The sequence below is a fragment of the Hemicordylus capensis genome, chromosome 4 (assembly GCF_027244095.1).
Source record: "Hemicordylus capensis ecotype Gifberg chromosome 4, rHemCap1.1.pri, whole genome shotgun sequence".
In the NCBI taxonomy this organism is placed as follows: domain Eukaryota; kingdom Metazoa; phylum Chordata; class Lepidosauria; order Squamata; family Cordylidae; genus Hemicordylus; species Hemicordylus capensis.
This window is the reverse complement of record NC_069660.1, coordinates 292,663,114-292,683,321: the sequence shown is the minus strand read 5'-3', so window position 1 is coordinate 292,683,321 and position 20,208 is coordinate 292,663,114. Positions and strand designations below refer to the sequence as shown.

At 44.1% G+C, this 20,208-nt stretch overlaps 2 protein-coding genes across 3 annotated transcripts in view; both read left to right on the top strand.

Moving 5' to 3' along the window:
• The first annotated feature begins 8,485 nt into the window (after positions 1-8,485).
• On the top strand, positions 8,486-18,988 carry TMEM74 (transmembrane protein 74). Its single transcript, XM_053247807.1, has 2 exons — positions 8,486-8,622; positions 9,680-18,988. Exon 2 carries the CDS (start codon positions 9,870-9,872, stop codon positions 10,791-10,793), a length of 924 nt encoding a protein of 307 aa, XP_053103782.1. The 5' UTR covers positions 8,486-8,622; positions 9,680-9,869; the 3' UTR covers positions 10,794-18,988.
• LOC128323897 (protein lifeguard 1-like) overlaps positions 10,530-20,208 on the top strand; it is a 52,764-nt gene continuing 43,085 nt past the window's right edge. Inside the window, exon 1 of one of the 2 annotated variants that reach the window (XM_053247813.1) lies at positions 10,530-10,567. The gene's annotated coding sequence lies outside the window, so the exon portion shown is untranslated. Of the gene's footprint in view, positions 10,568-10,747; positions 10,871-20,208 lie in introns of those variants that run through there. The other variant, XM_053247812.1, reaches the window with a different exon arrangement.

Genomic DNA, 20,208 nt, shown 5'->3' with positions numbered 1-20,208 from the left:
TAACGTGTACTCTGTCAAGAGAATGCAGTATTTGGAGACTGTCAACTAGCTTTTCCTTCCTGCCTGCCTGCCTTCCTTCGTTCCTCTAAGAAAAAAGTCTTTTTGAGCCCTAGAAGTTTTCAGGTGTGCTTATAGGTGTGAAGTGTAGTTCTTATTGTGTCAGACTAGAACGAAAGTGAAATTCAAATTTCAGTGAAGCTGTCTGGGTGACTTTGCCCTAGTTACTATTTCTCAGCCTAACCTACCTCACAGGGTTCTTGTAAGGGCAAAAAGGAAGAAACCCTGAGCACCCGGGTGGGGTGGGGGTTTAAAATGTAATGATAATGCCTGGTTGGACTGGCAGCATATGGTGGGGAGGGGGCTGTCCCGGTAGAAATGGCTGCACATGTGCTCTGATTCTTATTTATTTATTTATTTAAGTATCTCTCAAAGCTGAATTTCAGAAGTATGAAAGCATCCAGAATTCTCAAAGGTGAGACTGAATGCTGGAATGTCGCCATCTTTTGAACTGGTGTGAAAGTTAATGCCAGGCAAACAAAGCCCCATTGCCCCACATTGCAGGTCTGCAGGATGAGTTGGTCCCCCACCCCCCCACCCCCCGCAACCGTCTGTACTGCAGATAGGAATAACTGCAGGAGAAATGGGAGGGGGCATGCATTCTTTATGACTCAGTATAGAAAGCTACTTGCACTGGCTTCTCCCATGCTATAGTGCGGAACTGCAGCAGAGGCACAACAAATGTGACATCTGTTTCTTCATTCCGATGTGTGACACCCCTCCCCCCACACAATATGCTTAATTGTGCAGTGTGCTCTGATTGAGATGCCCCATACAGATACGACAAATATTTATATACTGCTTTTCAACCAAAGTTCCCAAAGCAGTTTACATAGACATAAATACATAAATAAAATGGTTCCCTGTCCCCAAAGGGCTCACAATCTCAAAAAGAAACATAAGGTAGACACCAGGAACAGCCACTGAAGCGATACTGTGCTGGGGATGGATAGGGCCAGTTGCTCTCCCCCTGCTCAATAAAGACACAACAAAAGAGCAACCATCTTACTCCTTGATGGGTGGCTACCTGTGCATGTGTTAGGAACGGTATTCCCTGTAACAGGGATTCCCAGATATTGTTGACTACAATTCCCATAATCCCCAGTTGCAATGGCCAAAGGCCAACAACTACAGTGTTGTTGCAGTCAACGACATTGAGTTGCAGTCAAACATCTGTCTCTGGCCCTTGCAGTTGGGGATTATGGGAGTTGTACTCAACAACTTAAAGGCCAAGTTGAAGACAGATCATCCTGGAGAGAATCTATCTATGTGGTCACTAAGAGTCAACACTGACGGCACTTAATCAATCAATCAGTCAACAACATCTGGGAATCCCTGTTATAGGGAACACTGACTGGGAAGTATATTAGCTATGTGTTAGTTATATACATCCAGAGCACGGAAGTGCTGGTGCACCAAGATGAGCAACTACCAACTAGAACCAAAAACTAAATCCATTCAGCACCCTGTCATCATGTTATCAAAAGCTCAGTCCTTCCTTGATGGCTCTTACTAGCCCCACCCATTATACTGTTGCCTAAGGAAGGGCAGGTGGTCAGCCCATAAGTGTCTGGAGAACATATCCTGCAGTTGCTACGCAACTACACTGTGTTTCCCCACTCACTCACTCTCTCTCTCACACACACACACAAACACACACACATGCCTTGCAAAAATAGCAACAGGACTTTTTATGAATACAGTATGTATTTATTTACCACAACTGTATATAGCAAGAACTAAAGTATAGCAGACCTTAGAAACACAAAGCAGGAATAGCTGGAACCTGTCTATTTTGAACTTATTGACTATAGATAATTTCCCCTTAAAAGTGATTATTTAGGCCAGGGGTTCCCAAGCTGTGGTCCTCTCTATATTGCTTAACTATAACTCCCATCATCCCCAGCCACAGGATGATGGGAGTTGTAATTCAGCAACATCTGGAGGACCCCAGCTTGGGAACCCCTGATTTAGGCCAATGACTCCTAAGGGTTTGGAAAATTTGGAAAATGGCAAATTCATTACTTGAACCAAGTCTGTGAAGTGTTAACAACAATATGAACAGTACCATGGACAGCTCCAAATGAAATATAATGTTACTTCCACAAGTATTAGTTGATCAATAATAATTGACTGAAAAATTAGCACTTTAAGATATATCTGTTTTCTAAAGATATATCTGTTTTCTATGATATATCTGTTTTCTAAAACCAACTGTTTGCTGTTATTTGAAACAGGACACTGACCCATTTCTGCCCAGAAAGAAACCCTAAGTATTTGGACATGTGACCCTACTTGTGTCAAGGGACAGGAAACAAAGAGTTTTCCAATGGATTGTACATATACCTAGTTGAACGTATGAAGCTTTCTTTTATTGAGTCAGACTATCGGTCCCTCTGTGTCAGTACTGTCCACACTAACTGGCAGTGCTCTTCAGGGTTCAGATATGGGTCTTCCCCAGCTCTACCTGCAGATGCCAGGAACTGAAGCTGGAATCTTTCATTGGCAAAGTATGTGATCTACTACTGAGCTACAGCCCCATTCCAAAGTGCCACTGCAAGATATCACACATATTTTCCCTCCAGAAAAAGATTCACATATTGTGAGGTTTTCTTAACAGATGTGAGATAAAGGGAAGTATGCACTAAGTAGGCATCTAATTGAACTCCCTTTCTTTCTTTTTCCGATTTGCAAATCATTTGAGCTGTCATTTTAATATACTCTGAATAACCAGCAATTTGGACTCTTCTTTAGTAAAGAAAGTTGTTCAAATATTTGCCTGGTGCTGCATGCACTGACACTCTCTGAGCTCAAGAAGACCATCATATTTTTCTTAGTTAATGTCAGCTAACCATTATTTAGTAAAGTGTGCCGTTGAGTCAGTGTCAGCTTCTGGTGACCACAGAGCTCTCTGATTGTCTGCTCTTTGGCAGAATACAGGAATTTACCATTTTCATCTCCCACTCAGTGTGAGATGATGCCTTTCAGCATCTTCCTATATCACTGCTGCCTGATATAGGTGTTTCCCATAGTCTGGGAAACATACCAGTGGGGATTCGAATCGGCAGCCTCTGGCTTGTTAGTTAAGTCATTTCCCTGCTGCGCCATTAGGTGGGCAATAACTCTGTGATGGAGCTCTTGCTCTTCATGATGAAGATCTTAGGTTCAGCCTTGGACATTTCCATTTAAAGGATGGGATGCTGGGAAAGACTGCTGTCTGAGATCCTAGAGACTGCCTACTAGTCAGAATAGACAGTACTGGCTTAGATGGACCAATGGTCTGACTCAGTGCGAGCAGCTTCATGTATTCATATGTGTTTCTGCCTTCACAATCCATTTGAAGTCTTCAGATTTGTAGACTACACCTTTAGGCTAGGGAATCCTGCTTTACTTGCCCTATTCCCCTTTACAAGTATATCCCCCAGCCCGCAAGCCAGTACTTTGAACCAAGGTATGGTCCAGTTCAATCTCAGACTACCGAAATCGGACTGGCTCAATGTCAAGCCCATCTCGAAGTGAGCCAGCTCACACATTCTGCCTTCACAATCCATTTGAAGTCTTCAAACACTAGGTAACATGCTAACACTCACCAGTTCTTGTGGAGGGGGACTGTGCAACCAAGGAAAGGGAGAGGGGACCTCTTTCCCCAAGATGTTCCTAGGAAGCCGCCTATGTGAATTTCACAGTCTGAGCTGGTCTGATCCCTGTGTGGACTAGCTGGGAAGGACCATTGTGAATTGCATGTCTCTACTAAAACACTAAAACAATATTTCCATCATTGCAGTTACAGCCATCTGGTAGTTTCCATAGGATGTTAGTAGCTGAGTAAGTGTGAGGTTTACTAAATGCAAACCTTCTGAGATATTCAAATATCATGGAATTAAGAGCAACTGTGATTGATGGATGAACAGACTGATTGACAAGTTGAACCAATGACAGCTTAGTTACATAACAGTCGCCATATGGTCATCCGAGCTTATATCCTTCTAACTGTTAGCAGACACAAGAGTGAAAATTCAGAGCAGATAAATGACATTTCAGATGTACTACTCTAAAGAAAGGTGGTATGTTGTCAGTTTATTAAATCAAGGAAGAATAGTAAATCATGTATTTCAAATGTCATTTGTGGATGTTCATTTATGCCAGGGATGTCCCACCTTGGGTCTCCATATGTTGTTAGACTACAGCTCCCAAGGTCATAGCGACTGGGGATGAGATGGGTTGTAGTAGCAACATCTGGGGACCTAAGTTTAGAAACCCCCGATCTCTGCTACAGGCCCAAGGAGTTTCTTTACAGGGCCATTATGTGTATATTTGACAATTTCTGAGATGTGTTGTTTTCCCTTTCTAACAGTTTTCAAAAACAAGAGTCTTGATTGGGAAAATGAAGGACCAGCTAGCAAATAATTGAGGGATGTCACTGGATTATTCAGCATCAGAATCAGAAACAAGCTTCCCATTTTCCTTCCAGGACTGCGCCATTTTACACTGGAGGGAGGGGGAAGTCACTTTTTTAGCCTACTTTCAAGTGGAGTTATGAGATCACCCGGCATTTCATGTGTTGGTGGGTTGTGTGTGTCCCCCGCTCCGCCAATCAGCTTTGCAACACCTGAACCAATATGAACCAAATCAGTTACAGCTGTAGGGACACATAGAGTTTGTGATGATGTCATTCACCCCAATTCAAGATGGTGGACATGTAAGTTTTCGAGGTGCATATGGGATAACTTGTGGACTGTCTAACCAATTTCAACCAAATTTGGTACAGTTGTGGTGAGTGACGGATAGGGACACCTCAATGGTGCAGTTTGTTATGATGTCATCCACCCCAATCCAAGATGGTGGACATGTGGACGTTTGAGGTGCAGGAGGCCTAACTTGTGGACCACCTAACTGATTTGAACCAAATTTAGTCCAGTTGTAGGGATAGTGAAAGGAAAGCAGGCAGACTAGTTCTTACTAGAACAACTTGTTTAATGTTTCTTATAGGACAATTTCCATATCAGAGAAAAAAATCCAGCTTAGAACTCTTCCTAATGAGCTGGCAATGTAATTCACTAGAGGAGATCAAACTTTTCCCCAAGACTGTTCATGGCTCTATTTCTGGCTCTGCCCAGGTTCTAGAATTGAACACTGATCACCCTACATCCTTTATGCTTTATGTTATTTGACTGTCACCTGAATGTGTGAACTGCCTCCTTTTGAAAACATGACACCTGAAATGCTATGAGCTGATGTGGAAGTTCTCTCTACCTCGTTTGATGTGTGATGGCTATGTCACACATGCAAGTCATCACTTGAGCAGCTGTGCATGTCTGAAACAAAACAAAAAAGAGAATAAACAAAACAAAACAAAACAAAAAAGAGAATAAAAATGGGGTGGGGGGGAGGGCCTTAATTTTAATAGTGTTGTATCTGCTGCTTTGGTTCCTTCCACGCTGCTTGGTTCATCTTTTAAGCAGCTTTATTTGTGGCTGCAGAAGGCTACATGTTGCTATGCAGTTTTCTCACCACCTCCACACCTGACATCTTTGGCAGAACAAATCTATGCCTATATAAAAGAGCACAAAATGGTCTGTGAACATTTTACTGTTCACAACCTGGAAAAACAGTGAGAAGAATGAGGAAGACCTTGACTTGTAACAACTGGGTGTGGGAAGGGCTTCTAGCTCAGTGGTAGAGCAGATACTACTTGCCGTACAGAAAGTCCCACGTTGGTGTCTCCAGTTAAAGGATCAGGGAGCAAGTTATGGGAAAGGCTGAGACTGGAGAGCTGCCACTTCTCAGAAGACAATGTTGGGCTACATAGATGAAGATAGACTCAACAAAAGGGCCAGATGGACTAGATGGACTCAGTATAAGGGACCTAGAGAAGCTTGAGTTTCCAGGGGATGGGCAGTAATACTGAAGACAATGCTCCTGTTTTTCTTACCTAGGATCTGACTATTTGACCTCCCACATCCAATAACTCTACAGTCCTCCTCCTCCACTACTGTTACTATCCTCCTCCTCCTCCTCCTCCTCCTCCTTCTTCATTTATTTAATTCATCAAACTTATATACTGCCCAAACTTTCGTCTCGGGGAGTTCTTCTTCTTTAATTAATTAATTAATCAATCAATTCATCAAACTTATATACTGCCCAAACTTTCGTCTCTCGGCGTTGTTGTTCTTCTTCTTCTTCTTCTTCTTCTTCTTCTTCTTCTTCATTTATTATTTTATTCATCAAACTTATATACTGCCCAAACGTTCATCTCTGGGCATTCTTCTTTTTGTTTATTTATTTATTTAATTCATCAAACTTATATACTGCCCAAACTTTCATCTCTGGGCGTTCTTCTTCTTCTTCTTTATTTATTATTTTATTCATCAAACTTATATACCACCCAAACTTTCATCTCTGGGCGGTCTCCTCCTCCTCCTCCTCCTCCTCCTCCTCCTCCTCCTCCTCCTCCTCCTCCTCCTCCTCTTCTTCTTGTATTATGCAACATCCTAACACTGCTTCTGTGCAGCAAAAGGATACCCAACCATGATGGACCTCATCTCCTTAATTGATCTCACTTTTCTCCCATATTCAATAACTCTCAAACCCTCCTCCTCCTCCTCCTCCTCCTCTCTCCCCTTCCCCTGGAAACACTCTTTGCAATCTGACAGAAAGGGGGAAATGGTGAAAATTGTCTCCCCATGCTTCTTAAGTGTGTGTGGTACGGTACCACTATGGCTGGACATCCTTTTGCTTCACAGACATAGGAACATAGGAAGCTGCCATATACTGAGTCAGACTATTGGTCTATCTAGCTCAGTATTGTCTTCACAGACTGGCAGCAGCTTCTCCAAGGTTGCAGGCAGGAATCTCTCTCAGCCCTATCTTGGAGATGCCAGGGAGGGAACTTGAAACCTTCTGCTCTTCCCAGAGCGGCTTCATCCCCTGAGGGGAATATCTTGCGGTGCTCACACATCACGTCTCCCATTCAGATGCAACCAGGGCAGACCCAGCTTAGCTATGGGGACAAGTCATGCTTGCTACCACAAGACCAGCTCTCCTCTCCTCAGGATAGGATGCTGGCCACCACGATAAAATTTATATATTGCTTTTGAGCAAGAAATATTCTTAAAGCTTACTTACATAAAAAAAGGAATAAGGGTCCCCTGTCCTAAAACAATTTAGGCTTAAAGAAGGAGGAGGAGGAGGAAGAGGAGGAGGAGGTGGTGGTAATCACCAGCAACAGCGACTGCAGGGATGCTGTGCTGGGGTTGGATAGGCATGGTTGCTTTTCCGCGGCTAAATATAAGAGATTCAATACTTTAAATGGTGTCTATTTGCTCAGTTAGTAGAGGCAAATAGGGGGAGCACACCCCATTTTGTTGCTTTGCATTTCATACTTTCCTCATTTTGAAAAGTAACATGATTTTGCCAAATGCAAAATGACCCACAGCCGTTCCATTTCAAAGTCCTCACCTTTACTATGAACTTTTATACCCGTATACGTCACTCCTGAATGTGAGCTATTCTGTGCATGCTCAGAGGTGATTGTGAGTGAAATGTGCTCTGAACATGCTCAGAGGCGCTCCTTGTTAGTATCACAGGTGCTTCCAGATTACTGAGACTGGGGGCGGGGGTGTTGCAAGGATGTGGCTCTAGCTTTGACTGCCACTGCCTTTTATTCAGTGTTGACAACATTTACTCACAGGGTTAAAAAGAACAAAAATATTCAAAAGAGGAGCTCCGTGAAAAAAAACTGCTTTTTCACAATTTATGATGAATATTTATATACCGCTTTTCAACATAAATTCCCAAAGCAGTTTATGTAGTTGTTGTTTTTTTTTAAATGGCTCCCTGTCCCCAAAATGCTCACATTCTAAAAAGGAAACATGATAGACACCAGCAACACGCACTGCAGGAATGCTGTGCTGGGGATGGATAGGGCCAGTTGCTCTCCCCCTGCTAAATAAAGAGAATCACCGCCTTTGAAAGGTGCCCCTTTGCTCAGTTAGCAGGGAACAATTAACTGTAGACGTGTCCAACTGCCAGTCTGGGATCTTGCTGACTCTTGTCTCTGCCCTGTTGAAATCGCCCTGTCCTACCTCTCCCCTCCCTGACTTCTGGCGCTCCTGCCTGAAACTCCACTTTCTATAATCCTCAATATGAGGCGCCTGGTTATTTGGCACCGCCGCGGGGAAAGCGCGTTCTCTACACATGATCTAAGGACCCCTTATCTTGAAAATAATTTCCCAGGTATGGGAGCTGCTGAGCCTTTGCACAGAAAACAGCTTCTCTCCACCTTGGGTCCAGTTTGATGCGCTCTGTTTTCCCCTTAATGGCAGTTGTTCTGCCTCGCCGTCGCACACACGGCCGGACTACATCTCCCAGCAAGCACTTGCAAAAGGCTCCTCCCAGCCCGGCTCGTTCCCGCCCACTCTCTCCACCACCCGCCCCGCTAGCCCCGAGGGAGGCAGGAAGACCGAAAAGCGTGGAGGGCTACAAGTGCTTCTTTAAGAGACTTTGAGGGACCCGCCTGGGATGGACAGCGATACTCTGCCCGATGGACCCAGGCAGAGGGGAAAGGTACGTGGGAAGAGCGGGCAAGGAATAAGGCGCCGGAGCGATCAGAGTCTGTCTTTAGTCTCCGGATAAATTATCGTGCTGTCTGCACTTTGCAGATAAATCCCAGGGTGGAACAGAGAACTGGAAGAGTCTCCTTTATGAGAAAGCGCTCCTTTATGAGTGCCGTACATTCATTGGCATGCTGTGTTTTGCATTTTACAGCTGAGCACATAACATTAGGATCCGAAGTGCCACCTTGTCAGAGATAATACTTACAGAGCTGCTGTGTGCGTGTGAATATATTTCCAAAAGTCTGCCCTCGATTTTGTTTTCTCTTGAGGGTGGCAGGATCCCGCCCCATCCCTTACCAAGTTTCTCTCTTTCTTGTAATTAATTGCACCAGGGAAACGAGTGTCCGTTTCTTTGATCCATCACTCGTCGAGACATAATTTCATTGCAAGCGTTTTTAATCAGTGCTTGAGATCTGCTTTCGGAAAGTGCTGCTTTCCCTTCCTCCTGGGATTATCAGATTTCCACGAGAGAATAGAGATCCTGGATTATTGAGCTACAAGGGATTGGCTTGCTTCTTCCTAATTAGACTCTGCATTTGGATTTGGGCTTCTCAGTTTTAGTTCTTTAGAGTTTTGCACTTTCACATTTAAACTCCACAGTCTTTGCACTTGAGTCCTAGAGATGGGGATGGGTGGTGGTGGGGTGGGCTGTGTGGATATTTATGCCTCCCTTTTCCTTCTGATGGATTATTTCCATAATTGGATAGTGGTGTCAAAGGTTGATTAGAGTTCCTAATAGATTTTAGATCAGCAAGAGGATTTCTGCTTTAAGTGCTTGATTAAAACAATCGCATTTGTTCTCTTCACCCTGACACACACACACACACACACACACACACACTGAGAGAGAAAGACACACACAGAGAGAGAGAGACGCACGCACTGGAGGAAATTAGAATAATGACGACAGTCGGCATTGTTTTTGCTACATTTCCCTTTGCCTAATAATTTATCATGATGATGAAACTGTTTTTTCCCCCTCCCCCCACCTTCTTTTGCATTTGCAGACTGAACAGAAATGCATGTCCAAAGGAATTTGTTTAATTGGGTAGTGGCTGAAATGGAATCCCGGCAAAACAGTGGCAGGAGAATAGCTTCCATTGCTCAAGAGCCCCTCCGTCTGCCGCGTGAGGCTACTGCTTGAGGAGGAGGCTTGAATTGGCAGAGTTTGCTGAAGCATGTTCTGGTGGCCCTCCAATGGCTTGCATGGAACTCTTTTTCCTCGCCAAAGAGAGGCAGTCTGATGGGTGCCACAACATGGACTGGGGTTTGCATGCTCCCCCCTGTGAGGGGCAGCCTGATGAAGGCAAGGGAAGGACTAGGACACACATCCTGGCTTCCGAGTACAGTGAAAGCCACTGCAAAGCCATGCAATGGGCAGCCACCACAGATCCTTTTCAGGCCCCTCTTTCCTTCACCTCTGCATCACCACTGGCCCCCGAATGTACTACATCAGGTGGGGTCATTTGTCACCCTGGCCTTTCAAAGGAGGAAGCCCAGAAGAGAGCCTGCTGCTGTGAATCGGAGACGTCTTTCAGTTACGTGGATGAAAATGTCAACAATCTCGACCATGCGGGAAGCCTTGCACACAGGAGTTGTTGTCAGGACCAAGATCCCCATCCTGACCCTTGCGGTGAGATGCCTCCTGAATGGCCATATGACCCCACCTCGTTGGTTTCTGAGGAAGACGATGATGCTGGCTCAGAAGCTGCAGGTGGAAAGTCTATAGACTATGGCTTCATCAGCGCCATCTTGTTCCTGGTCACTGGGATTTTGTTGGTGATTGTCTCCTACGTGGTTCCCAGGGATGTGACTGTGGACCCCAACACAGTGGCGGCTCGGGAGATGGAGCGGTTGGAGAATGAGAGTGCAAAGGTCGGGGCTCACCTGGATAGGTGCGTGATTGCCGGGCTCTGCCTTTTAACGCTGGGGGGTGTTGTGCTCTCCAGTCTCCTCATGATGTCAATGTGGAAAGGAGAGCTTTATAGGAGGAACAGGTTTGCCTCCTCCAAGGAATCAGCCAAGCTGTATGGCTCCTTCAATTTCCGAATGAGATCCTCCGCCAATGATAATATGGAGTTATCGTTAGTTGAGGAAGATGCTCTTGCCATCGATACTTAGCTAACCCATGAAGACTCTAAGGCAGCACAGAATGGAGAAAATGATTTTCATTAAAGCCAGACCCATGAAACTTGAAGGTAACTAGCAGCACTCAGCAAAGAGCACCTCCCTAACATGTTGAAATGAAATATCTGTGTTACGCAGGCAAGCATTCTTCGGTGAAAAGGACAAAAAGAGAGATAATACACAAAATAATGTGGACTCTCTGGTTTGAATTCAGGCTAACTGAGAATGGCCATTTCAGTGTTTGTGAAAACCTTCCAGGGCTGAAATCCTAAGCACACTTACTTGGAAGTAAATTTAATCTAGATCTGTGTTACTTATCTGCTTCATGCACACATGGGCATTATTTGGTGGTTACAGCATCCAGTGATGAAATGGGCAGCTAGAACTTCCATATTGCTGTTGCTTTCCACCTATTGAACACCTTTCAACAGAGTTAATATACACATTCAGCTGGGAATCATTAAATTTACAGTATTTAGTTTGTTTGTTTGCTTGCTTGCTTGCTTATTTATTTATTTATTTATTTATTTATTTATTTATTTACATTTATATCCTGCTCTTCCTCCAGGGAGCCCAGAGCGGTGTGCTACATACTTGAGTTTCTCCTCACAACAACCCTGTGAAGTAGGTTAGGCTGAGAGAAGTGACAGTAGTCAAGGTATCTTTGATTTCATGTGGTGCCATGCATAAGTGAACCAAGCCCTGATGCCAAATGTATGAACAGATGCCACCAAAAAGTATTGTGTTTGAGATGAAAGAAAGTTCCCTCTGGGGTGTGACATTTTTGGATGGTCACTTTGTTGTCCATTCACAAATGCGCATCATCATATGCCTACGTGAACCAGGCCTAAGTAACTGCCAGCCAACTGTGTGAGTTGACTTCCCTGAAAGGTGAGGTGATATAAAAGTTATTTCTGTTGTGATTCACGCAGAGAAGTGGTGAATATTTATGTGTCAGTCAGCAATTACTTCCAAGTCAATGTGCTTACTTAGGATTATAGTCTGTGTCTCAATAGAGCTACTAGGATTTCCTCACTGGAAGTTGACACAATTATGTTTTGGCATTCGGAATGTTGCTAGCTTTCTTGTTGTGTGCTAAAATATTCCCTGTGGCATTTTTGTTGAGCTAATTATTCATCACTCTTGCCTTCCCTTACCTTCCTCATATAAATCGTAATACTCTGTCATTCTGAAAACTGTAGCAGCCACATCAAGGTTCCCAATCTTGAGTCCCACGGTGTTGTTGGACTACAACTCCCATGATCCCCAACCACAATAGCCAAATGCTTCTGTGGCTGGGGATGATGGGAGTTGCAGTCCAGCTGTACCTGGGGATCCAAGATGGGAAACCTTGGCCTACAGTGAAAGTTATTAGCAGACCACCTGACAATATTCTGTGGGATGCCAGTCTGCTGGATCAAATCAAGACCTATCTAGTCCAGCATCCTGTTTCCCCACTGAGGCCACCCATGCTCCAAAACTGCCATCCAGTATCTGCAATTAAAGACAGGAGAGTCCATTCTAAATCACAGTATTTTCCACTCTGCTTGTTCTGTATATTCAGTCATCCCTTGCCAACCGCTAGGGTTCCATTCCAGCAAAACCTTGCCGCTGGCAAATTTGTGGTTTGCGAGGCATTAAAGTCTATGGGAAACGGGGGGTTAGAGGGACCGCAACTGCAAAAAGACCCCCAAATACAGGGGAATTTTTTAAAAAAAACTTTTTAAAATCCTATAATATTGCCAAGAGTCACCAAGAAGAATGAGCAAATCGAACCTCTGAACCCGCCAAAATCTCTGAATCCCTTCCCAGAGCAGCCTCAGCCCTAAGGGGAATATCTTACAGTGCTCACATGTAGTCTCTCATTCAAAGGTGGATGCTGCTTGGCAAAGGGGGGCAATTCATGCTTGCTATCACAGAACCAGCTCTCCTGCCATGAGAACAAGAGAGGCGAACTGGTTTCTGAAAACTGAAACATCACACAAGCAACACATGAAACCTTTTTTTTAAAAAATGCAGTAGGTCAAACAGCTGTTGCTGGACATTCCTGCAATGTCCTTTAATATGCCCTTAGTGCCAAGGACTCGCCAATATGCATTTTCTCACTGGATGAGGAGTTGTCAGGGAGGTTGGGCACCAAGCTCATCCTCCTGCTGCCTTTTGTTCTTGGGTTGATGCTTCCCACCTCCCAATAGGAAAATTGCCAAGCCAACAGCCAGGATGGTACAGTGGTTGGAAGGATGGCCTTAGATCAACAAAACCTAGGTTCAGATCCCCGCTCAGGCACAAAACCTACTGGGCTAGTCACTATCTCTCAGCATAACCTACCTCACAGAGCTGTTTTGAGCATAAGGTTGACGACAACGTATACTGCCCTGAGCTGCTTGGAGGGAAGGGTGGCATGAATAGCAGATTGTTAGCCCAAGCTTCAGTGACACCAGCTGACATATTGTGCAGTGTTCCATGTGGGTTTTGCTCACAGCTGTACAACAAACACATGGAGTTGTGTGAGTGGAGCTGCAGGATGGGATGATGGAGTTGCACAATTTGATAATATCAAATAATGCTGTAGGGATGTGTGAATTGATTTGAATCAATTTGTCTCAAATCTGGCCAATTTCAACTATTCGAATTTGAATTGAATCACTCCTAAAAAGGGTAATTCAATTCAAATTGAATCAGCCGTATTCAAATTTGGGGGGAAATTGAATAGATTCAATGGCAGTTTAGGGCCACCTTGGCACCTTTTAAAAACCACTCAGGTGCCCTGGTTGGTCAAAAAAGGCACCAAAATAGGTCAAATCAAATTTGAATTGAATCAATCTGTTTTGGGCCAATTCAATTTGAATTCGAATTGAATTGGCCAGTTTTGATGAGAATTCAAATTGAATCTGAAAATTTGATTTGTGCACATCCATATAATGGTTATATTATTTCCAATGGCCATTGTGCAACTGTAATATTGCACATTTGTGTCTGAGCATTCTCACGCAGCTGCATGCACATTCCATTGAAATCCACACAGCATGTTGCACTGTGTGTCAGCCATTCTCTCTATTGTGGTTGGGGATCTGGGGCATGGAGTCTAGCATCTTTTACTACCGAAGCCCTAGGCACAGAGCCAGTTCAGAGGAAGTGTCTGCTGGCCACACCCACCCTGATATCACAGGAGGATGTCCTAATGCACTCTTGGGATGTCCCTTAATTGTGTGAGTGGGTGTTCATCTGAATCACCCCTCTACACATGCTCCAAATCCCTGGGTTTGAGCCCTCCTGTGACCTCATGGTGGGCACACTCTTGGTGCACCTCTGACCTTATCACGTGTGCCAGTGGGCGGTTGTCCGAAGTGGCCCACAGTCGACCCATAAAAAGTTCAAAAGCCCTCAAAACATTTTGCTCCTAAGCAGTGTAGGCACTGTCGATTTTTGCTACTGCGTGCAGACTATTTAAAAAGCATGGTAAGGGCCGTTGTATCTCAGGATAAGCCCTTAACAGGAATACTAGGCCTCTCCTAGGAACACTGACTTAGCAGAGGTTCTCAAAGCAGTAATAACAATTAAAGCTAACATCTCACTTTTCATTTGAAAAAAGAGCCATGCTAATGGGTTTTTCCAAATGGCAGCTGAATACTCCTGGGGAACAATCTGTCTTTGATATGCTCTTTCTTGTAACCGTTTTTCCCCAGACGACTGGAGAGTGCTTGGCTCTACCAAGCTGGTGCGCGGGTGCACATTACAAATGCTAGCTGTGACTGAAGCAGAAGGCATATGGTGTGTGTGGAGGTGAATCCTTGCCTCTCGCTTGACCAAAGATGAGTGTGGAGAATAAGAGGCTCATGTCACTGGGGCAATGGGTTTGATGTTGCCACCCTGGTCCCTTCCGTGTGATTGCTGGGAATGTATAAAAAATTTCCCCTCATGCGGCTGGACTTCCTTCCCTCTTTACATATGACCCAAGTGATATCTGACTTCTTTGGAGGTCCTTTGCTGTAATAGGAGCACAAAAGACCCCGTTCACACCTTACGGTCCATGCATGTACAATCTGCACACCATGTGTGCATTTAGAGATCTGTACACATGTGCAGTTATTCACACAGGCTATATGCACATACAGTTATACCCTTCCTATTTGTACCCTACCTTTGAAGGGGCCTGTACCCAGCTTCACTTTGAAAATGAACATACGTACAGTCACTCACACAAAAGCATGTATACACGTACAGACATCTGTATGCATATCCAGCATAGTATCTAAATAGCGCTAGGGAAGCCCAGTTCTGTAGGTGTAACTTTAATATATTCCAGAGAACAATGGAGGATGGATCATAGAGACAGAAGCACCACATTGCCTCTAGGACTTGGGAGATCCAGGTTCAAATTCCAACTCAGCCATGAAACTCAGTGGATGATGAGCTGGTCTAGGAGAGGAGAGCTGGTCTTGTGGTAGCAAGCGTGAATTGTCCTCATTGCTAAGCAGGGTCCATTCTGATTTGCATTTGAATGGGAGATGTGTGAGCACTATAAAACATTCCCCTCAGGGGATGGGGCCACTCTGGGAAGAGCACCCACATGCTTGCATGCAGAAGGTTCCAAGTTCCCTCCCTGGCATCTCCAAGATAGAGCTAAGAGAGACAGCTGCCTGCAACCTTGGAGAAGCTGTTGCCAGTCTGTGTAGACAATACTGAGCTAGAGGGACCAGTGGTCTGACTCAGTAGAAGGCAGCTTCCTATGTTCCTGTATTGGGTAGTGTCTCTCTCCCTCCCTCCCTCCCTGCCCCCCACAACTTACCATATAGGGTTATTGTAAGGCCATATACATCACCCTGAGTTCCTTAGAAGAAGAGCAGGATGTAAAATAAATAAATAGTATGTCAAGGGAGCCTTTCTAACTATACACCTGGCCCACAAATTTTGGCCATTGTTACTGTCTCAGGACTCAAATGTTCATAGTGATTTTCCATCCCAGAGATGGAAAATCACTGATAGCTTTGTTGCACTTACAGCTTTCTGTTTCTTATCACCCCTTCTGTATCCCTACCCACGAACAATCAGGGTAAAATTGCAGTCATTTTTGCACAGAGGAAAGGGTTAGAGTAAGGTAAGGTAGGGTCAGGGTTAGAGTATAAGTGAAACAATTGCTGTTCTCTCTCCATGGAGTAATCTTTGGAGAAAATTCTTGCCAGTTTTTATTTCCACTTCTCTGACAACATCGATTAAACTGTATAATGGTTTTTGTGTTCTAAAATATTTTAAAACACCATTGCCAATGTGGCCACTGCAGCCCTGATGGTCAGGGCAAGAAAAGCATGATAACACATTGAAAGTTGAAAGTACTGCTATGCTATTTTCCACCTCTAGAGGTGTAGCCCTGGCCACAAATCATAATGAGTATTAATCTTCCCAGATGGTACCAACCCACAGAACCCAGCTGGTTCATGCACTAAAATGTCTGGTTCCGAACCATTTTGAAAGCTCTTTTGGCCAATTTACTGTACACTGTTCCGACACTGTAGGCACTTAAATTACTCAATGTGGCCACTGTTTGAATGTGATGAATAGGTCATGCACAGTGGCTCACCGTGTTGGTTGGTCAATTATCAACAGGCTAATGCAAATATCAGCACAACCAGGCATTATGTAGGCAAGGGGTTCTCAGATTTGTTGGACTGCAACTCCCTTTATCCCCAGCCACATTGGCCTTTATCCCATTATCCCATTTGTATTTCATTATTTGCCACGTATGGCTGAAGGATAAGGGGATTTATAGTCTAACAACATCTGGGGTTCCAAGTTTGAGAACATTCTCACGGAACGTGTCACCTCATTCTGCGACCAGTCCTTTGCAATGCAGGATTGCTTCCAATATTGGCATACTCTTGCAAGTTATTCCCATAAGTCAGTTGTATGGATTTATACCTAAGTCTGTGTGAAATTCAGATACGGGTGTGTGAGATAAAGTTAGGGTCTCAAGCATACTCATTATGGAGGCTGGGTTCAGCCAACTAGGTTCTTTTAATGCCACATAGCATTAACGATATATGTAGAGGCCAATTGGGAGAAGGTAAGTGGAACACGTTCAGAAGGATCGTGTGGTACAGCTTCTTAACACTGTCCCACTTCTGAATGTCGTATTACATGTTGGAACACTTTCCTGGACTAAAAACAAAAAACAAAAATCAAATCTGCACATAAGAAAGCAAGTAATGGAGAATGCTTATAGGTAGGCATTCCTCATGAGGTCTTCAGTAGATGATATTGCTGAATGAGTAGGTCGTCCCTTTCTCTAAAAGTAGGCTCTGCCATCAGAACTCAGGGGATACCACCACCCATGCTCCTTTTTCTCATATGCTTACTGAGTTTCCTCTTGGTTTGTCCAAGTGCTCATCTTTTTGTGTGCTATGGGTCAGTTTCCTTCTCTTGGGATTGTGCAGTTTGATATTCAATTCCTAAATTATGTTTTGCTCGTGCGGTTACATCTGAGCATCCCTTCCCTCCCTTCAGTCATTTCCATGCATTTAGCAGAAGGGAGGAAGATCTCTCTGGGATCATGAAGTTAGTTGGAGCAGTTCAGTATCTGGAATTGTACACACATGCATACGCACATATGCACATCTATCCTAGAGTAATTAGCAGAGGAAATTAGCCAGGTGTCTATAGCTGGGGTGCCCAACTGGAGGTTCTCCAGCTGTTGGACTACAACACCCATCATCCTCAGTTGCAATGTATTGTAGTTCAGTTGAACAAAAGCCGGCCACACCTGCTCTAGGCCAATGGATGGATCTGTGCAAAAACACCTTAAATGGGCTTTACTATTGGAGATCAGTTGGAGCAATAGGATTATGATGAGATATTTGTCTCAACGAATCATGAAAGCTGCTCTTTAATGAGGAACTAACTTGCATGTGAAGAAAGCAGAAAGTTGAACGCTAATTGGTCAGAATGACAGAAAGCAAGTTGACCTGCAAGCTGCTGCAGCTCCTGGGACTGATCTGGTATAGTCAGATCTTTCCTCAAACAAGCTGATAAACTATATTTTAATCTAATGGCTATAGAGCTCACCATCGTTGACTCCTTTGGACACTCATTCCCACTGGTTTTATATACTGATCAAATATATCCTTTCTTTTCTTTTTTTGCTATGAATATCCAAACTGTGCTGTATAAACTCAATAATATGTTCCCTATTTGTGACTGCTACATTCTACAGCAGGCTTGTACAACCTACTAAGTGAACCTACTAAGTGAACTCCTTTTGGCCGAGAAGCAGTATAGAAATATTCTTAATGAAACAATAAATAAATAATAGCAGCCCCCTTCCTGCTGTTTTGCAGCCCTGAAGTTTGATCATGCTTCTGGAGAGCGGCCGTACTGCTGTGGGGTGGTGGTGGGCCACAAGATGTGCAGTCTGTACTAAAGGTGTATGTTTCCATTGGTTTCCTTCAGCAATGTACAGGCTGTTTTCAGATGTAGTGGGCGAATTCTAATGGCAGGAATACATCATGCAAACCAAATTTCAGATTATCAGGTGATCGTGGGGGTGGGGGTAATCGCAGCATGCCTTAACAGTGAATTTTATTCTAATGCAATGCTAAGAAAGAAAGGCCTTTCTTATAAGGACTGTGTTTCCCAACCTTTGGCCCCCAGATGTTGTTGGACTATCATTCCCATTATCCCCAGCCTCAATGGCCAAATGCCATTGGTGATCGGAGTTGTAGTTCAACCACATCTAGAGAAGTGACAATGGGACTACAGTTCTCATCACTGATGATGGGTGTTGTAGTCCAACATCTGGCCACTCAGCATTGGGAACCCCTGTTATAGGCGGTACATTATTACACATGATTTCTGATGCTTTATGTGAAAGCATTTCACTGGTCATGGATGAGTAATTTTTGACTTCCCTGTTGTCACTCTTAAATTTTCTTGCCACCAGACAAAATATCAACTGCAACATCTCATTATCGAGTCATTTTTACAGTTTGTCTTCTTTCTATTTCTCCTTTAGAAGCATCTCTGTAGTAACCAATGTTATCAGCCAGTTTGATTTTGTAGCGTCTCCGTTCTGAACTGATTCAAGGGCAAAGACTGAAGTTTTATTGTGAGCTTCTCAGTAGTGTGTGTGATGCCTTATTATAACAAGAAGATTAATCGTGTTCTGTAGAGGTGTCAAATAAACATTTTAAAAATCAGTTTGTTGCCACTGTGCTTTTCCTTCTTACCTTCGATGACAGCATGATAATGTGGATTTTAATGACCATGCTGCCTTTCTAGATATTTATTTATTTATTGTTTTATTGAATTCCTATACCACTTTTACAATAAGGCTCAAAGTGGTGTACAACAATAAAGTGTGCAATAAAACCAGTAAAACCAGCTGGCAGCTCATGATCACTATTGAGCCTTCTTAATGATCTTTATTAGTGATTAATAGCAACACATGGTCATAATACAGCAGAAAAATGCCAGCATAAATGAGAATGTTTTAACTCAGTGGACAATTGTGGGCTATTGAGCTTCCAGGGAGTTCAAGGAAGTCTATTAAACTTCCAGAGAGAGGACATCCTACAGCCTAAGAGGCCACTGCAGAAAAGGCTCTGTCTTGGCTTACCACAAAGTGTGTATCTGAGAAGTGAGACCTGGAATGACCCAGCTGAAGATTTCAAAATTTGGCCTGGTTCATATGGGAATGGTCATCATCTCATTCTTGTGTGTTCTATTTACGGCATGATCTTGTGTCCCTAGAATTATTTCAGGATAGGCAAAAGAAAATTATTCTCAGTGGTGGCTGATGCATGCACCGTTGGATAGCAGGAGGCACCTTTAAGGGGTGCTTACATCCCATACACGAAGCCACCTAATGGCGCAATGGGGAGATGACTTGACTAGCAAGACAGAGGTTGCCGGTTCGAATCCCTGCTGCTACGTTCCCCAGACTATGGGAAACCCCTATATCGGGCAGCAGCGATATAGGAAGGTGCTGAAAGGCACCATCTCAAACTTCGCGGGAGGAGGCAATGGCAAACCCCTCCTGTATTCTACTAAAGACAACCACAGGGCTCTGTGGTCGCCAAGAGTTGACACTGACTCGAAGACACACTTTACCTTTACCTCCCATCCCACTACACCTGAAAGTTCTTCCCAGCACCCGCTGTGCCTCTCAGCTGGTGGAGGCCATTTGAGTGGCCAGCAACTGGCCTCCCCACATGTATGGAGGCCAGCTGAGTGATGGAGTTGATCCTCTGCTGCAGCAGATTCTGGGCAGTGCGCCGCTGCTGGGAAGAGCTTTCAGGTGTGACGGTATGAGAGGCAAACACCTACTAATTTACACTTAAAGGTACCTCCCGCCACCCCCACCCGCATGGCGGCCTCCACACCAGTCCCCACTGGTTCTTCTTCATGTGCATAACAT

What these genes read in the sequence shown, in the direction of transcription:
- TMEM74 (XM_053247807.1), top strand. Translation starts at nt 9,870, where the DNA reads ATGGCTTGCATGGAACTCTTTTTCCTCGCCAAAGAGAGGCAGTCTGAT.